The sequence below is a fragment of the Microtus oregoni genome, unplaced genomic scaffold (assembly GCF_018167655.1).
Source record: "Microtus oregoni isolate MIOR12 unplaced genomic scaffold, Mior012 000004F_ref0000308, whole genome shotgun sequence".
NCBI classification, from domain to species: Eukaryota; Metazoa; Chordata; class Mammalia; order Rodentia; family Cricetidae; genus Microtus; species Microtus oregoni.
In genome coordinates, this window is record NW_024543063.1 from 6,707,332 (window position 1) to 6,727,609 (window position 20,278).

The 20,278-nt window shown below is 50.5% G+C and overlaps 1 protein-coding gene across 9 annotated transcripts in view; it reads right to left on the minus strand.

Moving 5' to 3' along the window:
• Positions 1-9,378: 9,378 nt before the first annotated feature.
• Positions 9,379-20,278, minus strand: part of Agap1 (ArfGAP with GTPase domain, ankyrin repeat and PH domain 1) — a 455,752-nt gene continuing 444,852 nt past the window's right edge. For all 9 annotated transcript variants that reach the window (XM_041650295.1, XM_041650294.1, XM_041650296.1 and 6 more), the window contains 2 exons: positions 19,029-19,284; positions 9,379-15,685 (listed from right to left, as the gene is read on the minus strand). In XM_041650295.1, the coding sequence (XP_041506229.1) occupies positions 15,482-15,685; positions 19,029-19,284 (460 nt within the window). In that variant the 3' untranslated portion in view covers positions 9,379-15,481. The remainder of the gene's footprint in view (positions 15,686-19,028; positions 19,285-20,278) is intronic.

Genomic DNA, 20,278 nt, shown 5'->3' on the forward strand with positions numbered 1-20,278 from the left:
AGACACCAGTGCTGTGAGGCCTGGGTACCCCAGCACCTACTCCCGGCCTTCCTTTTCCTTTCCACCCATAGCACGAAGGCTAGAAGAGATCCAGGCTCGCTTCTACAGATTCTCTATCAGGTAAATTTGTTCATGTGGCCAGGTCACAGGGTTAAAGTATGCTTGAGAGAGGTAGACAAACTGTGGATGTTTTTAGTTTATATAGTCTCTATAAATATAATTATCTATATCAAAATGCACACACACGCATATGCATGACACACACACACACACCATACTGTATGTAGAGGTCAGAGAACAACTTTGGGGACTTGGTTCTCCCCTTTCACTGTGTGGGCTCTGGAGATTCAAGAGGGTTCAGAGGTGAAGGGCGGAGGTCAGGCTTGGCGGCAAGCACCTTCACCTACTGAACCACCTTGCTGGCCCTGTCCTGACTCCTCACATAGGAAGAAAGGTTCTGCCAATGCTGTGCTGTTATCACACGGTTCGTGTCCAGGGTATGAACTCACAGTCTGGAGGTGGGGCAGTCCCCTTCAGACTTCAAGAGGACAAAGCCCTTGTCAATCACAGAGGAGCGACAGGAAGTTTTTTTTTTTTTTTAAAGTTAGCACTAGTGAATCGTGGGTCAGCTCTGGGCGGGCTACTGCCTCTGGAACACCCTGCTATGTGATATAAGTGAGTCTTTAAAGATGGAGTCTGTATTCTGTTTGCACAGAAAGCATTGCTAAATGCACGGCAAAGCCTGCTTCTTGTGGATGCGAGAGTGTAGAACGCAGCGGAGGTTCAAGGCAGGAAACAATCAGGAAGCCGAAGCCGAGTGTGGAAATCCCTTGGACGAGCTGAGTTTACCCAGCAAATCCTGTGGGCAGGAGGGATAGTGGGGAACTGAGTCCTGGGGCCCAGAATAGGGCGGGTGCAGCAAGCCAAAAGAGAATGGTGCCAAGGGGCCAGAGAAGGACCCCAGAATCTGCTGTCTGTCTGAGCCCGCAGCCTGTGACGTGGGGATCACGGGCTCTAGGTGGCCAGGCTTTTCTGCAGCTTGAGTTTTCTATTTAACAGTGTGTGGTGGATATCTTCCTGTACCAGTCCACGTGCCAGGTCACGTGATCCTTCTTAATGAAAAATCCTAGTCTGTTGTATGGGATAGTCTATAATTTATGGGTTGCACACTGAAACCTGCTTCTGGGCCAGATGTGGTGTCCCACACCTTTAATCCCAGCGGGGAGGCCAAGACTGGTGTCTACGACAGCAATAGGACAGTGACCGAGACACTCCTGGGAGGTTCAGTGAGGTTTCGCACAACTTCTGCCATTCCCAGTGAGTGGATCTCTGCGCCATAGTTATTTTCTCCAGACGTGAGCTCTGAGCTACTGCCTCGGCGTCACGCTTTGCCTGCCTGCTGTCATACTTGCCGTCATATGGTCCTGAACTCTGACCCTCTGGAACTGTGAGCCCCAAATTAGACACTTTCTTTTATAAGTTGCCTTGGGTATGATGTTTTATGACAGCATTAGAAAAGTAACCAAGACACTACTTACTGTGTCTCTTGGTATAATTAGTTATTTAGGAAAAATAAATAAATGGATAAGGACTGCAGGAAGTCATAAAGTACCCTGAAGTGACAAAAGTGCCCTAGAGAAACCGATTTTGCATAGTCTTGGCAAAGAAGAACATGGTAGGCTTGGCAGTGCAGGCAAGAGCCAGGTAAGCAAAGCCCTATTAAATAAGCACAAGCCAGGCTGTGATTCAGTGGAGGAACTTAGCATGAACCTGTGTTCAAACCCCACTAATGGGGGGGGGGGGGGAGGGAGAGAGAGAGAGAAGAGAAGAGAAGAGAAGAGAAGAGAAAGAGAGAGAGGACTGGTTGACTTGAGGGCACAGAGTAAGAAAGAGTGTGGATTGGAAAACAAAGGTGGGCTGCAGAGATGGCTCGGCAGTCCAGAGCATACGCTGCTTTTACAGAGGATTAGAGTTCAGTTCCCAGCATCCATCAGGCTAGTCACAGCTCCATCTTCAGGGGATCTGTCGCCCCCTTCTGGCCTCTGAATGCACATGCATGCGTGTGTGTACACAAACATTTCAAAAACAAAGTAGCCCTTAAAAAAGAAACACTAGCAGGTTAAGAGGACAGGGGCACATGGAACAAAGCTCGCAGTACATCAGGACATGGAAAGGGTGACCACCTGAGTTCAGGCGCTGAGAAGAACAAGACGGAGAGCCCAGAAGAATAGTGGGTGAGGCTGGCTTTGACAGAACCATTGTGAAAGTGAGAACCTTTCCCTGCAGATGAGTATTCAGTTAGCGTTGTTGTCATTTCCATGTGAAAAGTTGTTTGTGGGGGCCAGAGAGATGGTTCAGAGGGTAAGAGCACTTGCTGTTCTTGAAGATCAGGGTTTAGATCCCAGTGCCCGGCAGATGGCTCACAACCATCTGTTGCTCCAGTTCCAGGGGAACTGGCACCCTCTTCTGACCCTGGTGTGTCACAAGAAACATGAAGGTACATCCATGTAATCAAAACTTTTAGGGCTGGAAAGATGGCTCAGTGGTTAAGAGCATTGCCTACTCTTCCAAAGGTCCTGAGTTCGATTCCCAGGAACCACATGGTGGCTCACAACTATCTATAATGGGGGTCTGGTGCTCTCTTCTGGCCTGCAGGGATACACACAGACAGAATATTGTATACATAATAAATAAATAATTTAAAAAAACTTTTAAAGAGGTGATTATGTTAGGTTTAAAGATTAGGTAATGATGACAGTTTAGGGCTCACTGTGGTTACTGATTAGCTCCTGGATAAGAAAAGTCAGCCGTGAAAGGGCATTATTCTGACAACTGACGCAGCTTGCACGTTGACCACAGACTATGTCACAGGGGTGGAAACTCTGGGTGTCGCTAGGAAGACAGTCCTGAAGCTTAGTTATTTGTTAGGGGAGGAAAGTTGGTCATTTGCATTTCAGTGTCACAGAATGGGCTTTTCTTTTTAAAAGGTTAATTTCTTATGTATGAGTGTTTCCCTGCATGTGTCTGTGTACATGCATGCTATGTCCACGGAGGCCAGAAGAGGGCATCGAATTCTCCCTTGAACTAGAGTTACAGATGGTTGTGAGCCACTGTGTGGTTGCTGAGAACAGAACCAAGGTCCTCTGTATTAGTGGCCAGGGCTCTTAACAGCTGAGCCATCTCTCCAGCCCCTCTCTTTTTTCTGTTGCTCATTGAGAGATAGATAGATAGATAGATAGATAGATAGATAGATAGACAGATGATGAAAAAAGGAGGAAGAGAGAGAGAGAGAGAGAGAGAGAGAGAGCGAGCTAGCAATGCAGATGTGGCACTGTCTTAGTTAGGGTGTCTATTGCTGCGAAGAGAAATCATGACCACAGCAAATCTTATAAGGAAAACATTTAATTGGGATGACTCACTTACAATTTCAGAGATTCAATCCATTACCATCATGGCAGGGAACGTGGTGGTGTGTAGTCAGACATTGTGCTGGCCACATCTTGATTGGTAGGCAACAGGAAGTGGACTGTGACACTGGGAGTAGCTTGAGCATAGAAGACCTCAAAGCCCGCCCCCACAGTGGCACACTTCCTCCAACAAGGCCACACCTGTTCTAACGAAGCCACATCTAATAGTGCCAGTCCCTGTGAGCTGATGGGGCCACTTACTATCAAATGACCACAGGCACCTTTGGGTGTTTCTTGGATAGATATTCTATTGTCCAGCTCCTCTATAGGCTTAAACATTTTCAAGGGCCCTCTGAGGCAGAAAAGAAAGTGAAGGGTTCTTGTCTCCAAAGCCAACAAAATGAGTTTGAATTCTGGTACGTATATGGTGGGACACACCCCCACACCCATACTTACATGCAGGGTGCATATATAGAATGTAAATAAAAGTTAAAATATTCTCAAAATAGAAATTTGAAGGGAAGCTTGCATTTAGTAATAAGCACAGTGTTTTGTTGATAAAGGGAAATAATGTAATTTTCTATTCCAAAGGCCGGAGGTGTGACTCAGTGCTAGAGAGCACTTGCCTGGCATGGGCGAAGCCCTCAGCATCATCTCAAGCACTGGCAGAGAAAAAGCCTCCAAGTCAATCACTCAGGTGAGAAGAGAAGCTGATGGCCTGGCTTTCTGGAATGCTCTGCAGCTGGGACAAGGAGTTATGGGCTGAGAGGCAGCTTGTCAAGGCGTCGTATTTTCCCAGCACACATCACACATGGGCTGCCATCTGGTTTACTCTGTCTTTCCGGCTACGTCAGCAGCCTGAGAACAGACAGGCCATTGCCAGGGCCTGGGCAGTCATGAAGTTGAAAGGCAAGATATGGGAGGGCCCTGCTCACAAATCAAGGCACTGGCTTCCTTGGGCAGTCCCATTGTGCCTGCCAGTGTGCACGCTCGTGTGTGTGTGTGTGTGTGTGTGTGTGTGTGTGTGTGTGTGATGGAAGTTCCTTTCTAGTGCAGTTAAATGAGGGTTTTCTTTCCCCCTCCAGTGTTTAAAATAAACAGATCTTGCAAGCTAGTTGCCAAGATCGGTCAATACCATATGCAAATAAATAAGTGCTAATTGCCTGCAGTGTCTCTGGGTGTCAGGTGCGGTTACTGGACCACATTTATGGGCCAATTAGGCGCCTTACCGGACTTTAGTGGTGATAAATTGTGGCTTAGCGGCTGCTTGGAACGTGCTGGAGACAGGACTGAGTGTAACTCTTTCCACTCTTGTTGGATCAGAGGGTAAAGCTTTCGCCGAGGGGCAGCTGTGCAGCAAGATCTGGGAGGCCACAGGGCAGGGGAGGGAACGACTGGGACCCTGTGGGGGCCAGACACCCACATGAATGGGTAGGTGAGACCCGAGAGTCTTGTATATCAACAATGGTGTCTTGGCACTGGGGGCTTCTTCTGGTTGAAGCTGGGCTGAAGTGCTGAAGGTCACTGGGGTAGGAGGGTAGTGAGAATGGCGGGAGGACATTCCTGGATGTAGGGCAGAAGGCTCTTGCCATCATCTTGAAGGGCCACCTCCAGCCCCGCCACAGCCGCACTGAAGGTCTGTTTCCGGAAATGACCGCCATGGAGGTGTTTCTGGAATTGGACACTCACCACGCACACGTCGCAAAGGAGGCAGAGGCCATGTCTGGTCTCGTTCCTACTCCCATTTACTTGGAAACACAGGCTGGACCCTGGCTCTCAGGATGCCCCTGACAGACTGGCTTCCTGGAGCTGACAGGGAATGCCACAGAAGACTTGAGACTTTGTGAGGGTCTGCAGTGGCAGCCCTAGGATTCCGGGGAGGTCAGGCCACTAAATGTGATCTTTGAGGAAGAGTCATTTTATCTGTGACCCCCCTAAAGGTAAGGGACTGGCCAGCAACAATGGGGTCTTCTAGGGTAAGGGAAATGTGGACAAAGGGTCCTGAGCTGCAGAGAGAGGGTGTGTGAGGACGTGTCACAGTGACAGCCCAGCACGGGAGCAGGCAGGTGGAGCTTGTAGTGTTAAGACTTGGACAGAACCCTTAGAATAACAGGGAGCAGTGAAGAAGTTCCAATGAGGAGAAACCAGATCAGGTGCTCAGGACGAGGGGTACTGACTACAGAGAGGAGGCTGTGAGGGACAAGGGTGGCCAGGGCAGAGGATTCAGAGCCAGCCTGGGGCCTGTGGGAGACCAGGAGCTGGGAGTAGGGAATCATGTCCACGCACTTGGATCCAGGTCCAGGGATTAAGGAGGTCACAGGCAGGCCCATGGGGCCTGGAGGGTTCCGCCCACATGCTGAGGCTGCTGTGGAGGCCAGATGGAGCTGCAGCCCTCAGAGCTCTCCGGTAAGCTTTGCCCCTCACCTTAATGCCTCCTAATTCCTAATCAATTTGTTTCTGTAACAAAGGAGTTTATTAATCAATTAGCCAATTGGTTCACCAACCTCAGCATGAGTGAACAATATATTATTAATAGTCCAACCCGTTTCCCTCATTGCCGCGGAGAACGCAGGGCTTTGGCCTATACCTCTATCACTCTTTCAGTGCCTATGGGGAGAAGGATAAAGGAAGGAGCTCAGAACTCAGAAGGCTCAGAGCTCCGTTAGCATTCTGAATCCCTAATACATTAAACGATGGTTTATGGAGGGCAGTCTTAAACATAACCTGCGCCCTCGTTTCTGCTTATAGCACTCCCTCGGGTGACAAACACATATGGGAGACAGGCTCTCTCTCATGTAGCTCGGGTTGGCATCAAGCTTGATGTGTGGCTTAAGATGACCTTGAACTTCCATCTTTCCTCCAACGCTGTAGTACTTGGAATGAAAGGAACTCAACACTTATATCAAACCCAGAGCCTCATGCATGCTAAGCAAGCATTCTCCTAACTAGGCAACATCTTCAGCCCCAAGCTCTCTAATCTAGTAATCTCTCTCTCTCTCTCTCTCTCTCTCTCTCTCTCTCTCTCTCTCTGTGTGTGTGTGTGTGTGTGTGTGTGTGTGGTGGTGTTGGTGGCGGCACTGGGACTGAATCCATGGTCTCCTGTTCATACTAGGCAAGTACTCTACATCTGCACTCCAGGCTCCCAGGCCCTAGCCAACAGTGTCATCATGTCATCATCATCGCCCCCTTTCCCTGTTGGCCTGAGAGGTTTTTTTTTTTTTTTTTTTTTTTAGTTTTGTTGTATAGAGCACAGGGATGGGCATCTCACGTGCTGATGTCAGAGGTCCCGTCTCCTAGGATTCCCACGTGGTAGATTCGCTCACTCTTCCGCATGCTCTCCTCTGGATCCACAATGACAGCAGCGTGTCGCCTGGATCTACGGTTGAGGAAGAGCTGGGGTGCTCTCATCCTCTCCATAGTCTCTATTTGTACAGCTGCTTGCACAAGGGCCGGTCATCCTGACCAGTACTGAGTGACCACACTGAAAACCTTGGATGGGGGGGTGGCTGGTGGGCCAGGGCGATGGCTCAGTGGGTAAAAGCATTTGCTATGTGGGGAAAAAGGAGGATTGGGATAAAGGAAGGTTGGATAGGGGAGCACGGAAGCACAATTCTTAGTTAAGTGAGCCACCTTAGAGTTGGCAAGAGACTTGAACCTAGAGTGGCTCCCAGATGCCCAAGCCAAGGTCCCCAGTTAGTTCCTTGGGCAGCTGAGGATAGGGAACCTGAAATGACCCTATCCTATAGCAATACTGACGAATATCTTGCATATCATCATAGAACCTTCATCTGGTGATGGATGGAGATAGAGACAGAGACCTACACTGGAGCACTGGACTGAGCTCCCAAGGTCCCAATGAGGAGCAGAAGGAGGGAGAACATGAGCAAAGAAGTCAGGACCACGAGGGGTGCACCCACCCACTGAGACAGTGGAGCTGATCTATTGGGAGCTCACCAAGGCCAGCTGGACTGTGACTGAAAAAGCATGGGATAAAACTGGACTCTCTGAGCATGGCGAACAAAGAGGGCTGATGAGAAGCCAAGGACAATGGCACGGGGTTTTGAACCTACGTAATGTGCTGGCTTTGTGGGAGCCTAGCCAGTTTGGATGTTCACCTTCCTAGAAATGGATGGAGAGGGGAGGACCTAGGACTTACCACAGGGCAGGGAACCCTGACTGCTCTTTGGACTGGAGAGGGATGGGGAGAGGAGTGGGGGGAGGGGGAGAAGGGTGGGAGGAGGGGGAGAAGGGTGGGAGGAGGGGGAGGGAAATGGGAGGCTGGGAGGAGATGGAAACTTGTTTTTTTTTTCTCCTTTTCTCAATAAAAAAATGGAAAAAAAAAAAGCATTTGCTATGTAAACCGGATACCAGGAACCCATGTAAAGCGATGGAGATGGTGGCCTGCCTCTGTAGGGCCGGCTCCTGCAGTAAGACAGGAGACAGAGAAAGGGCGATCACTCTGTAGTTCTCAGCTAGCCTAGGGCAGGTCTCTGTGCACTAGGGGCAAGAAACAAGAGAGACCCTGCCTCAGTAAGGTGGGTGGAGAGCACGACCTCCTCCAAGTTACCCTTCAGTATCTGCACACACCCAACGGAACACGGGTCTGAGCAGACAGACTGGGTTGTGACTCAGTAGTCGAACGCTTGCCCAGCGTGTGTGAGGCTCGGGATTTGACCCCTAGAACAAAACAAGAAACAGGATCTAAACACAAAGTTTTGTTTCCGACCCAAGAGTGCTTCCTAGGGCACTGTCCTGGCAAGGGGGTTCAGAGCCCTCTTCTGGGGGTCCTGAAGAAGCTGGGTCCTCCTGGGAAGGAGACCCCTCTGAGGTGGCCCTACAACTCTGGAGATGGTGGGGACAAAGCCACTGGGGACAGACAGGTGGGAGGAGAGCTGGTGTCTGCTCTCACGGCTTCTCTGGAAGTGTTCTGTTCTGACTGGATGTTGTCTGAACAAAAATGGCATGGTGGAGACCACGGGCTGCGGCTTCCCTCACTCTCAACAGACGACCAACCTCACACTCCTGCCCTCTGTGTGGGCCTGAGTGACTATTGTAATCAGAGCCCCGAGGGATTTCCATTGTGACCCCGCCCCCGGTCATCCTTCCATCTGGAGTGCATTCTGAAAAACAGCATTCTAGACACTGGGGGTCACAGATCAAATGTTTGGGTGACCAGACGCAGAGCAACCCAAACTGTCCAGGCTGTTTATCCATGCTGCTTGTAAATCTCTCATGGAGGAAAACCCCAGTGTGTTGGAGCACCTCCTAAAAGCCTCCTAACAGTCTTTATCTTCCAGAGGATGTGCTGGCTGGGTGTGTGGCCACTTATATTGAGTGTCAAGCTGCCCTAGGTGTGGAGTCTCCACTGGCACCCTGTGCACTGCAGGCCATTAAATTGTGCCATGGGAAAGGGTCCAAAGGCAGGATTCTCACAGAAGCACCTGTGGGTATTCCTTACGGGAACACTGCTGAGGGTTGTGGGTGTGTCTGGGGTGGGTGTGTCCAGAGTAGGTGTGTACGCTGTGGGTATGTTGGGTGGGTGTGTATGCGGTGGGTGTGTCCGGGGTGGGTGTTACCTCCTTTTGTAATATGGGAGTGATTGTATAATGCTCTTTGTGTGAGAAAGCTGTAATGATACTTTTGACAGTTGGCATGTCTGAGAGAGATCCATTTTCTAGCTGCCTACGGCTTCCCTGTCAGTCACGTGGGGAAGGTGGGCAGGGCAATAGTGAGACACAAAGCATCGGGCTTCCCACCCCTGTGATTGGTGACATGGAGGAGACATCTGTCCAGCTTCCTGAGTCTCTGGCTGCAGGCTGAGGGGTTGGTTCCCTCACATATGGTGGCCTGTCTCCAGGACAAGCATTCCCAGAGCAGTTGAAGCCCCTCGTCTGATTTACCTTCCTGGGAGTGAGAAAAACCAACTGTGACATATTGCTACCAAGAAGACACACAACAGAAGCCGTAGATACATATTTTCATTTCTTTATTAGAAAGAGGTCTCTACTCTATAGCCACCTCTCTCTGTTACTTTACACGCTTTTCCTTTTCTTTTTCCCCTCAGAATACTGTACACCTGACACAAAATCCCAAGGCAGGAAAATACAAACCAGCATATTTAACCTGAACAAGCAAAGCGAAATGTCTGTGGATGGTTTAATTACAGGACAAACAAGCATAAATAAAGCATCAGTCACTGGGAAACACAAAGTTATGGAATGAGGTAATATCAAAATGCCCCGGGCAGACACCCACCTCTGGAGAAGCCCCCACTGTGCTTCTATGTAGCCTTCTTTGCCCCCCCCCCCACCCAGACATGTGCCAGGGGCGCCCTGCCTTGCCTGGGTTTTCTCTTTGCAAAGAAGCTGTGGCAAGATGAGGACTCAGGATGGACTAGGAGAAAGGATGGGAAGAGGGCAAGAGAGGATGCCACGAGTTCTGTCCTCTGCCGTTGGAAGAGACCAGCCACTTTCTGTGCCTTTCTGGAGCTCAGTTCCCCAGGCTCAGGGCTGGAGGATCTTGAGAACTGATAGGGTTTAGAAGAACACTACCACCACCCCCTCAAAATCAAACACAAAAGGTCCCACAGTGTAGGGAGGGAAAAGGATGTTTTTACATATAAGAGAAGGGTTATTTTCAACAGGGAGGTGCAGCTGTCTTTCCCTTCTGGTCACAGGGACGTTTCAAAGGTATCTTTTGCCTGTCCATCACACAACAGCCTGGTCTCCACTCAACTGCCCTGGGTACCCTCAGCACCACCCTGGTAAGAAAACTGCAGGACCTGGTAGGTGAGCAATGTGCACATGAGAGAAAGAACCAGAAGCCACATTTGGACTGCACAGCGTCCTCGGTCCCTTCTCTGCCCATCCTGATGAGCCAGGTGGGTCAGGCATTTTGTGAGCCCTCTGCTGTGGATAAGAGGGCTGTTGACAATTCTGTTTTGGGCCACATGGGTCTTTCTACTCAATGCCCTCAGTGAGTCCACGAGACCCACCAGCAGTTGGCTAAGTTTGTCTTTCTGCAAGCAGTTGAGAGCCCTCTCTATCCAGACGTTAGCATGGGCTAGTGTGGATGCAGTCCTGCACCTGGACCCTGGGGTTGTTCCTAGTAGCAGTGTGTCACGGGGCTCTCCTCTGGGCCTAGTCCCACCCCCCCCCACCCATTTACACCTCTTGGTTCCTTCATTTCACCCGAAACAAGATGAAGGCTATGTGATTCCCTGAACACAGAATTCCAGATCAGTTCTCCCTTATGGCGGGAGAGTCCATCATATGGCTTGATTCATGACCCCCGCGGGGTCCCCTGCAGATGCCATGTGCCCAGCAGAACAAAGACGAGCCCTGAGCTGACTTCTCTCCTGCTCACCAAGGCCACTAGCTTGGACCCTAGCGCGGCTGCCAGTGCTGGGTGCCCACACTCACCTGAGGCTCACTACGGGAGAGGCCTCAGTGAAGAAAGCTTTGACCAGACAGGAGCAAACCTTAAACTAAATACTACTCTTCTATAGGAAAATTGGCCTCTTGAGATGAGGGCCAGGCGGCCGGCTATTCCATGGACCCTCACTGCGCACTGCCTTGGGCAAGGAGTCACCGGGCTGATGGCATGTGAACACGCCTGACCTGGGCCTGCTGAAACTTTGTGGGCTGTCTAGAGTCATCGACGGTGAATTGGTGAAATGCTCTCTCTTCAGCTCGGACCCAGGTGCAAACCACTGTTTAAGGAGCAGCAGGCACAGAGACTAAACAGAAATATGAGCATTTGCAAAAGCATGGGCCGGAGCTCCTGAGCAGCAAGAGACTTTGCGTCTTGAAACACCAAGGCCCCAGATGGTCAGTGGTTTCTTTCCCCATGAAGAGATGAGCCCTGGCTTCTGGCGCTGGCTTCTCTGAGCTGAGATGGCTGCTTCTTAGCTCTAGGGTGGGACTAAGCCTGAGGACTAGTGCTGCCTGGATGCTGAGCCTGTCCCCCTCCCTCTACCACCTCTCAAGGAGAAATGTTAAATTTTAGCTAAAAACCCATCTACCTCAGTGTGGCTTTTAAGGCCCCCAAACAGGGCAGGCACAGAGAGTTGGGTCACGTGGGTCTCCTGGTCCCGCTGTGTGGTAGCCAGGCCTGGCAGCGGTGGGGCACACACAGTGGAGGAGGCTGCACACTGGTGAGACACCCACGGCCTTCGACAGCTTTCTAGGAACTAACAAGAGTGGAATCACCTCCAGCTGTGCCTTCACAACAGGCGCAGTGGGGGAGAAACTCTGTAGACGCTCAAATTCCTTCCTGACTGCCCTTCAATTTGTTTCAAAGTCAAAATACAACCCTGGCAGAGGTCTAGCAAAGCCTCAAGGACTTTATAGGGTGTGACGGTGGAGACAGACAAGCCGAGACCCACCAAAAGGCCTGGGCTTGCTTCTGAAACCCTCTGCCCTGCTGGTAGCTCGGAGGCCCTGATCACACGCCTCCTAGCCGTGCCCGTGCGCTGTGGGCCGTGTCCCCAGGAGGGGTAGAGAGCTCCCATCTCAGCCATAAAACAGCTTGAGTTCAGGGCAGGATGGTGGCAACCTTGGCAACTAAAGAGTACAGCTCAGGCTTAGGGCCGGCAGGTCCCTGGTTCACCAGGTTCAGTCACAACCCACCAACTGCGGTCTTGACCCAGGAGATGCCACAAAGCACTCTGAGCAAGCTCCTCTGGGGATTGTTGGGCAGTGAAGCCCAAGGCCTGAGGTGCTAGGATCCTCAAAGTTAACGGGAACGGGGCACTGATGGTGTGTATGTCCCAGCAGCCTCACGGGACCTGCAGGGAGGAGAGTGGAGGATCCACAGCAGAGGTACAAGGCTGGAGGAGAGAGCCTCACCTTCGGTTTGAGTGACAGTCGGGGGCCGTAGGAAAGTAGCGCTTGGTTTTTCTCCGGAAAACAAGACAAAAAAAAATTTGGAGGGGTTTTCTCAGCAGTGGGGAGTATAAGGAGGGCTTCACTTCCCAGCCCTGACACCGTGCACAGGCCTGGGGAAGGGCATTAGGGGTTCAGCAGGGGTAGCCACAGGCTAGACTGCCCCCGGGACAGTTGATGGACAACTCACAGGCCAGTCTGCTGCTGGCCCCAGCTGGCTACTTCTCAACAAGAGGAAATTCACCCTGAACACAAAGGTTGCAGGGACTTGCCGTGGGCTCCTCACATCTGCTACTTCGGAGGCCCTGGCTCCTGGTGGACGGGAGGCTCAGCTCTGACGCTGTGTTCCAAAATGAGAACTCACCTGCTCCTTCCCCTCCCCTGCTTCTCCGGGCCACTGTCCCACTACCTTATTCTGACATGCTCCTTAAAAAAGTGATTTGCATTCAATCAAGTGCCTAGCGTGGGGGAGCTTTCCAGAAACCCCAGCTCCCTTCCCCACGACCCTGCTCCTGGTTTCACGCAGCCTTGGTGGTCGGCTTGGAAATGGGAAAAAGAAGGTTCTCACTGAGGGGAGGCCCTGGGTCTGAAGGTGAACTACAGGCACAGGTTAGGCTGCTTCTCTCCTTCATCTGTAGAGAACCCTAGAGGCCCCACCACCACCATTCTACCTGTGGTCAGAACTCAGGCTTGGGAAAAGGGGGCTGCCCCCTTGGACAGTTCAGCACAGCTAAAACTGGCAGGGGAGGGGCGTGTGTTCTGAGGAAGACTTGATGATGTTAGAGTGACCAAGGGAAGAAGGGAGGGGGAGGGGCAACCAGAGCGAGCAACTGAGCATTCGGACAGTGGAGGGTGACGTGAAACAAGGAATCAATCGGGAAAATATCATATTATAAACATAATAATATGTACACACTCATATACACCCCGAAGAGAAGCCTCAGGAAGGACTCCATTTCCCTTCTGAAGCAGGCTCCCCTATGATAAAAGCACTCCTATAGTGGGAATTAACTACAATGAAATAATTTAAGACTCTCATTTATACTCTATCTGTGTTCTCTATAGAAGTCTATGGTAAAGGCTACGTGGAGGCGAATGCGGAGTGCAGGGTTGGGTGCTAATGCATTCTTCAAAAATAGGCTATGACAGCTTGCTTTCTCTATTCGCACTAACAGAAATGACACAGTGATGAGGAGCAGGATGAAAAACCAAACACAGGGCTCGTGGAACTGAGCTCAGGAGTCTCAGGCCTGTGGCTTTTGCACCTGTGACATTTTTGGATCCTGGTCAGTCCCAGCCGCGCTGATACTGGAGATCTCCACGAGACACTCACCCACATGGAAATGCTGTCTAAAGCTTTACTTTTGTTCCCGTCTACTTAAAATTTTTTTCTTTAAAAAGTGAAAGAAGAGGAAAAACTCTTACAAAATATAAAGTTCAATATATGAGAGCAAGGAGCTTCTCCACAGGATGCCAGGGGGTGGCTTTGCCCAGTCTTCCAGTGTGATGGCCTTCTTCCTGCCACACTGCCACGAGGGCTCTCTGGCAAGGTTGCCCCTCATTTTTTTTTTTTAAACTAAATAGTGTCACAGTTTGGTGTTCTTGACCACCGTGCTGAAGGTGGCTGGTGTCTGATGCACCCTGTGGCCCACGAAGGCAAACCAGTCACACGTTAGAAACAGACGGGACGGAGCATACAGAGTCTGCAGGCTCTTAGGAGTCAGCTGTGCCAGAATGGTGGGCAGCTGCTTACAGGGTGCCAACAAGCACCCCTTCTTGCCACAGCCCCTCGCTTTTGGTTGGGAAGAGTGGCCTCGGCTCTCCATCCTGCCTTCGGGATGTGGACTCACAGGCTCCTTCCCACTCGTCCCCCTTCGCTTCCTGGCTTTAATAAGCGAATCATCCCACCATCTTGTTCTGATAAGCGCCTTTTCAAGAGCTGCGCGCCACACTCACGGAAGTGCTTGCTGCTGGAGGCACTGCCCATTGCACTGATCTGTCACCCTCCGATCTCAGCTAGTTGCACAATACTGGTGCCCATCCAGCTCAACTTAGAAATTAACAGAGCTGCCATTTGTCTGCACAAAAATCAATGCATATTTATCAACTTCTTTTATTCAAATAGATTTTCACACATCTTCTCTACGACAGAAACCTGGATAACTCAGACCTTGTGGATTGGGAGTGACTGAGGCCAGATACATCCACTGTGGCCAAAGGACAGAAAATCTCTTAGAAAAAAAAAACAAAAAACCATAGCATTTTATGTTTTTACTTAGTTTTGGAGCATACTTGAAAAGCTATTTCCAGCTGGATTCATGATTTCTTTTTGAATTTCCCGGTTATTCTTATTTATTTATTTATTTTCCATTTTGTTTTTGCACCAAGGAAGGAGAGTGCAGTCAAATAATACCCAGCAACTGATTTCCTCTCTTTGGACTGAAAAATTAAACAGATACTAAATTATGACAGTGAATTTAGAAAGGAGGGCTCCAAGGGCTGGAGAGACATGTCTGGGATAATATGATGCTTCTAAGCGCACAGCAATCACATCGTGGCAATCACCAGAGCGTGCCATGTAACTACCTCCTCGGCTAATACGCCTTCTTCCCGGTGATGACTAATCACGTCCTATTAAACAGCGGTAATGCTGGAGGAACTCGACTATACAAGTGTAATGAAGCCAGTATTCTCCCTGGACAGATTAGCTACAACTGATTTGACACCTACCATCATAGGGGCTTCAGACCTGACAAACTGTGCTGGCTTCTGATTTATGCCGTCAAGCTCCCCAGAGAAGATGTGAAATCCAAGCCTCCTTTTGGTCGAGGTGAAATGTACTGATGTGCTTAACTGCCAGTTAGGGGAAGCTGCCCCTTCTCCTTGCTACCCCTCCCCCGGGTTCCAGGTCAGTGGAACAGGGGTCCCTCGTCGTGTGCTATCCTCAAAGTCGGGAGGTTGTCAGTCCCCCCTGCATTGCTTCCGGAGTGTGGGAAAAGGGTTCGGTTCTGTGGCCTCCATCCTCCTCTTCTTCCCTTGAGGATGTCCAGGTTTGGAGACTTCATGTGGGGTGTGTGAGTGGCAGGTGGGTGGAAGTGACCACCAGGAAGAGGGAGGGACTGAGGAACTCACATGCTGTGACTCCTGGAGCAGGCGGGCATGGGATCCCAGGCACAGTGTTGGCTGAGCTCAGATGATGCTGGGCGCCCTTCCGCTGCTGTTGTTCCTGCTGTTGCTCTTCCTGGACAGGTTGGGGGTAGCCATGAGCACAAAGCGCTCATCGGGGCAGCCATACTGGAGCAGCACGTCAATGCACTCCTGGCTGGAGGCCTGCCGGGCATAGGCCAGTGCTGTGTTCCCATGGGCGTCTCGAGCCATGACGTCCACCCCGTACTGTAGAGGCAACAGAGAACGAGTTAGTGTCCGTGGGGAGCTGAGGGCAGGCAGGGGTAGGTCACACCGTCAGCTCCGACACGTGGATTGAGCTGCGGTGGAGACATCTGGGACGGAGAGGAACTGAAAACCGAATGTCCACATGTTGTTGAGATCAGGATCTGTATCTGCCCTGTTAGGAGAAGCACCCCACCCGTATTTATATCACACAAGCAGGGCAAAGAGGGCTTTAACCTTGCTCTTCGTTTTACCTTTCCAGTTGTATATAAATGGGCAAGGGCAGAAGAATGGCTCAGGGGGTAAGAGTCCTTGTCAAGACTGAGATCTGAGTTTGATCTACAGAACTTACAGTGTTGAGAGAGAGAACCAACGTTTGCAAGCTACCCTCTGATCTCTGCAGGACTGCTGTGCCACGTGTATATATGTGTGTGTGCATGCACACGCACACACCAAAGATAAATATTTTTCAAAAGATCTCAGAGGCATCTCAGTTTCACAACAGAAAACACATAAGAGACACATGTCAGCACAAGAGAGGAAAATCCCTGCCAATAGTTTGTTATTTCTGTATGTGCGCTTCCCATTCTTCAGTACTGGAGGTGGGGTCCAGGGCTTGGCACCTGCTAACTGAGAATATACCAGTAAGCTATACTCTCGGTCCTTTCTAATCATTTGTGCTTTTTTTTCTTACTGAACTGGACATTGAACATCTTCCTACATTATCAAAACTTACTCCAAAGCGTGACTCCTAATAGCTATGTAACACCTAAACACACAAGCCTAATTCAGTTTCTCCATCCTCGGCTAGAGCACATTTTGTTCCAAAGCTGTCACTGGCAGAGCTAGTGAGGAGAGGTTTATCTTTGCTGAATCTTTCTCAGTAGCCCAGGGAAGCCCTGAAGATTAGCCTAGCCAGTTCACTCGGCCATGTAGTCTACGAAACTGCATGGAGACTCAGTGCTACAGTCTTGCCTAGAGTTCACAGAGCTGTGGGTTCTGTCCCCAGTCTGCAAAAATAAAATAACGGGCTGCAGCAATGGCGTAGAGTCACCGTAGGGGACCTGAACTGAATTCCTGGTAGCTGGGTTGGGTGGTTCACACTGTCTGTAACTCATTTATGGTACCCATTTTTGGCCCCTATAGGTGCCTGGACACACCTAAAAATAAAATAAAGTCACTGCTGAAGGGATGGTTGAGCAGTTAAGTACATCTACTGCTATTCCGGAGGGTGTGAATTTGGATCCTAGCACCCAGACTACATGGCTCACTTCCATCTGTAACTGCAGCTCCAGGGAATTTGACACCCATTTCTGGCCCTCCGGGCACTGGCAGATACTTACGTATATACACGTGAATTAAAATAAATAAATAAATCTTTAAAAAGTTAAAAAGCAACAACTCATAAACATAGCACAAGTTTTTTTGCTCATTGATAAGGACAGTTCACATATGTTCAAGTAAATCAGTGTATGGCGGGGTTTCTGACACACAAGGAACATGGAACACTGCAATCAAGAGCTTCTGGACAGCGTGAGAAGGAGATGAGTGCGGGTAGGCTATGCCCCCCAAATTACCAAGTTTAAGTCTTAAAGAGCCACCAGTACTTTAGACTGGGGCTCCATCTGCTGAGCTGAGAAAGGAACGAGACACCAGGATGCATGCTTACACAAGAGACCAACCACATGGGGCCACAGCAAGGTTCTAGCTGCTAGCTGAGGAGCAAAGCCTTGTGGGAAAGGAGCCCTTTGGGTGTTCTGAAGTCTGTCTGTAGCTTCCAGGGCTGCGACAGCACAGTATCTGTGCTCTGCAGTGTTGCTGCCGCAGTGCAAGCACACCAAACACAACCGTCATTTAATGGCAGCGAGGGTGAGGACGAATACCAATTACCCTGACTTAACCTGCATCTTCTCATTCTCCACTGTACTCCAAAATGTGGATTAAAAACAGGAAGAAACTGGGGTAAGGTATCTCAGTCATCACATAGCTAATCTCATAATTTAGAGGGCTTGAGCACCATCCCTTAAACTATATTGAAAACAAAAATCTGAGTGTGGTGGTGCAAGCTTGTAATCCCGGTCCCTGGGGAGGTGGAGCAGTGGCCCCTGGGGCATGCTGGCCAGCCTGTCTACTAGGCCAGGTTAAGGCAATGAGACAGATAACCTTGATAATTTTTGAATCCCTGGTTAATGGGAATCCATCACCGCAGATGTAACAAACCAATCAAACCCAATTAATAAAGCCAAATTTAATCTGAACAAAGCACTCCTGGGTTTGAGGAAGGTGTGAGAGGTATCTCATGGCAAATGTGGCTACCAGGTCTTAAGCAGCCTTAGGCGTGCTCTGAGTTGGAGATTCAAACAAACCTGTCTCAACAAATGAACAGCAACAAGAAAACCTGAAGTGGATAATGCGTGAAGAACACTTGAGGTGCCCTCCTGGTGTGTGCACACGTCCTCCCTCCCTCCCTCCCTCCCTCCCTCCCTCCTTCCTTTCCTTCTCTTCCTCCCTCCCTCCTTTCCTCTCTCCCTCCCTCCCTTCTTCCTTCTCTCCCTCCCTCCCTCCTCCTCTTCCTCCTCCTCCTCCTCCTCCTCCTCCTCCTCCTTCTTCTTCTTCTTCTTCTCTCTCTCTCTCTCTCTCTCTCTCTCTCTCTCTCTCTCTCTCTCACACACACACACACACAGAGAGAGAGAGAGGAGAGGCCCCAGGGTCTGAGTGGCAGATGTTCCTAAGAGGTGTTTAGGAAGCTGCCTGGGGACATGGCACTAGGGCATCCCAGCTCAGCACACACAGGCAGGACAGGCAGGGCCTCTCTCTACAACCATGTTACAATTTCAGTTTCTTAAAAAGTTCAAATTCAAATTTAAGTGAAATAAAATTTTGTTTTTCCTGAGAAGAAAGTCATTAAAGCAGTGCGAGAGAGGCTGGGTGACAGCTCCCACATATCAGACCTCGGTGCCTAGGGCCAGTACCTTCACTCTCTCATAACAGGGAGTAAAGATTCCAAGGTTTGGCAAGGGGCCGCCTAGAAGCCATTCAAGTTATTCATGCTCCTGCCCTTGCCTGCAAGACGATGACATTGAGAAACAAGCCCCGTATCTCTCCCTGCAGAATGTCTGACCCGAGGGGCCACTAGAAAGACACTTCAGAAATGAGCACTGAGCAAATGCGCCAGTTTCCTTTCCGCCCTGCACCCAGCTTCCCCTGCTGTTCCATGCCCTCCTGCAGGTAAGCCCAGATGTAAGGCTCCAATCCTTTGAGGGTCAGCTCTCAGGCATGGCAGCCTTGTACAGGAAGGAGATGCCAGTAGCACGATGCATTCTGACCCCACAGTGGCTCCACCTACCCAGATTAGCAGCTGAGCCAGGACCACGCTGCCCTTGCGGCAGGCCAGGTGCAATGCCGTGCGTCCATCGCCTTCCCCGCAGGTCTCATTCACCTCATCCCGGGACCCGTGTGCCAGGAGCAGGATGACAGTCCGCAGGTCTTCCTCCGCGGTGGCACGCAGCAGTTGCTGGCCCAAGGAGAACTCTGTACATGGCAGTGGGGCCAGGAAGAGTTTTTGTTCATACTTGGCCCGGATCCACCGTTCCTTTTCTTCCCTACAAGAGTCAGAAGATAGGCACACTCAGGACTGGGCTTTGGAACAGAGAGGCTGGAACCCCTGCTCTGGCAGCCACCATGATTAGGAGGACCGGGAAGGGAACAGGAAAGTCTGCTTTTGGGATAAAACCCTCTTGGGGAAACCTCTATTCGTGGTTTCTAGAAGTGGTATCCTTGCTGCCTACAGCTTTCCCTACGGTTCCAGGGGTTCCAGAGTCAGAATCTCTGATGAAAGAACAGCCTACCCACTGCTCATGGCCTGGGGGCCTGCATCAGTGCAATGCAAACAGAGGCTTCATAGCTCAAAGGCTTGGGCTTTCTTTGAGCAAGGAAGGAAGAGGACTTCCCAACCCCCAGCAAGACTTGCTTATACTGACCTAAAAGAAAGGTGAGCTGTCCCTATGCTCTAAGGCTGGCAAGAGACAGAGGTGGGGCAGCAGAGGCGTCATCTGAGGGGACTGGTGTTCTTTGCTCTTGACTCACCCACACCCCCAGATGAAGACACGTGTGAGTCCCCAAGGGTCTCCCACTCTTCAGACGAAGGGGACACTGAAGGTTCACACAGGAATATGTCATCTCTTTGGAGACTTGTGGAAGGCTTAAGGGGAAGGGGGCGGAATGCTGATTTCTGGAGAAAAGTGTTCCAGGGCCCAATCTCAGAGAGAAAAGGTGGGCAACCTCTAAGGCTGGAGCAAAGCTAGGGACAGAGGGCAGGTGAGACTGGAAGGCTCTGCAGTGCGGAGAGCAACGACGATGTGATAGGCACCATGGTGCCTGGTCCCCAGCCTCCAGCACAGCCGGGGTCTAGGAGGTTCAGGGACGCAGCTCCCACTCCCAGGGTCTATCATTTGGGGAGCACTGCAGAGCTGAGGAGGAGGGGCAGAGTGGAGGAGAAAAGGAGGAAAGCAAACCTCCTAGGAGGTGGTGTTTATATCGATCAAGGCAGGCTTGTTGGGCATGGTGGTGCACACCTTTCATTCCAGCACTTGGGAG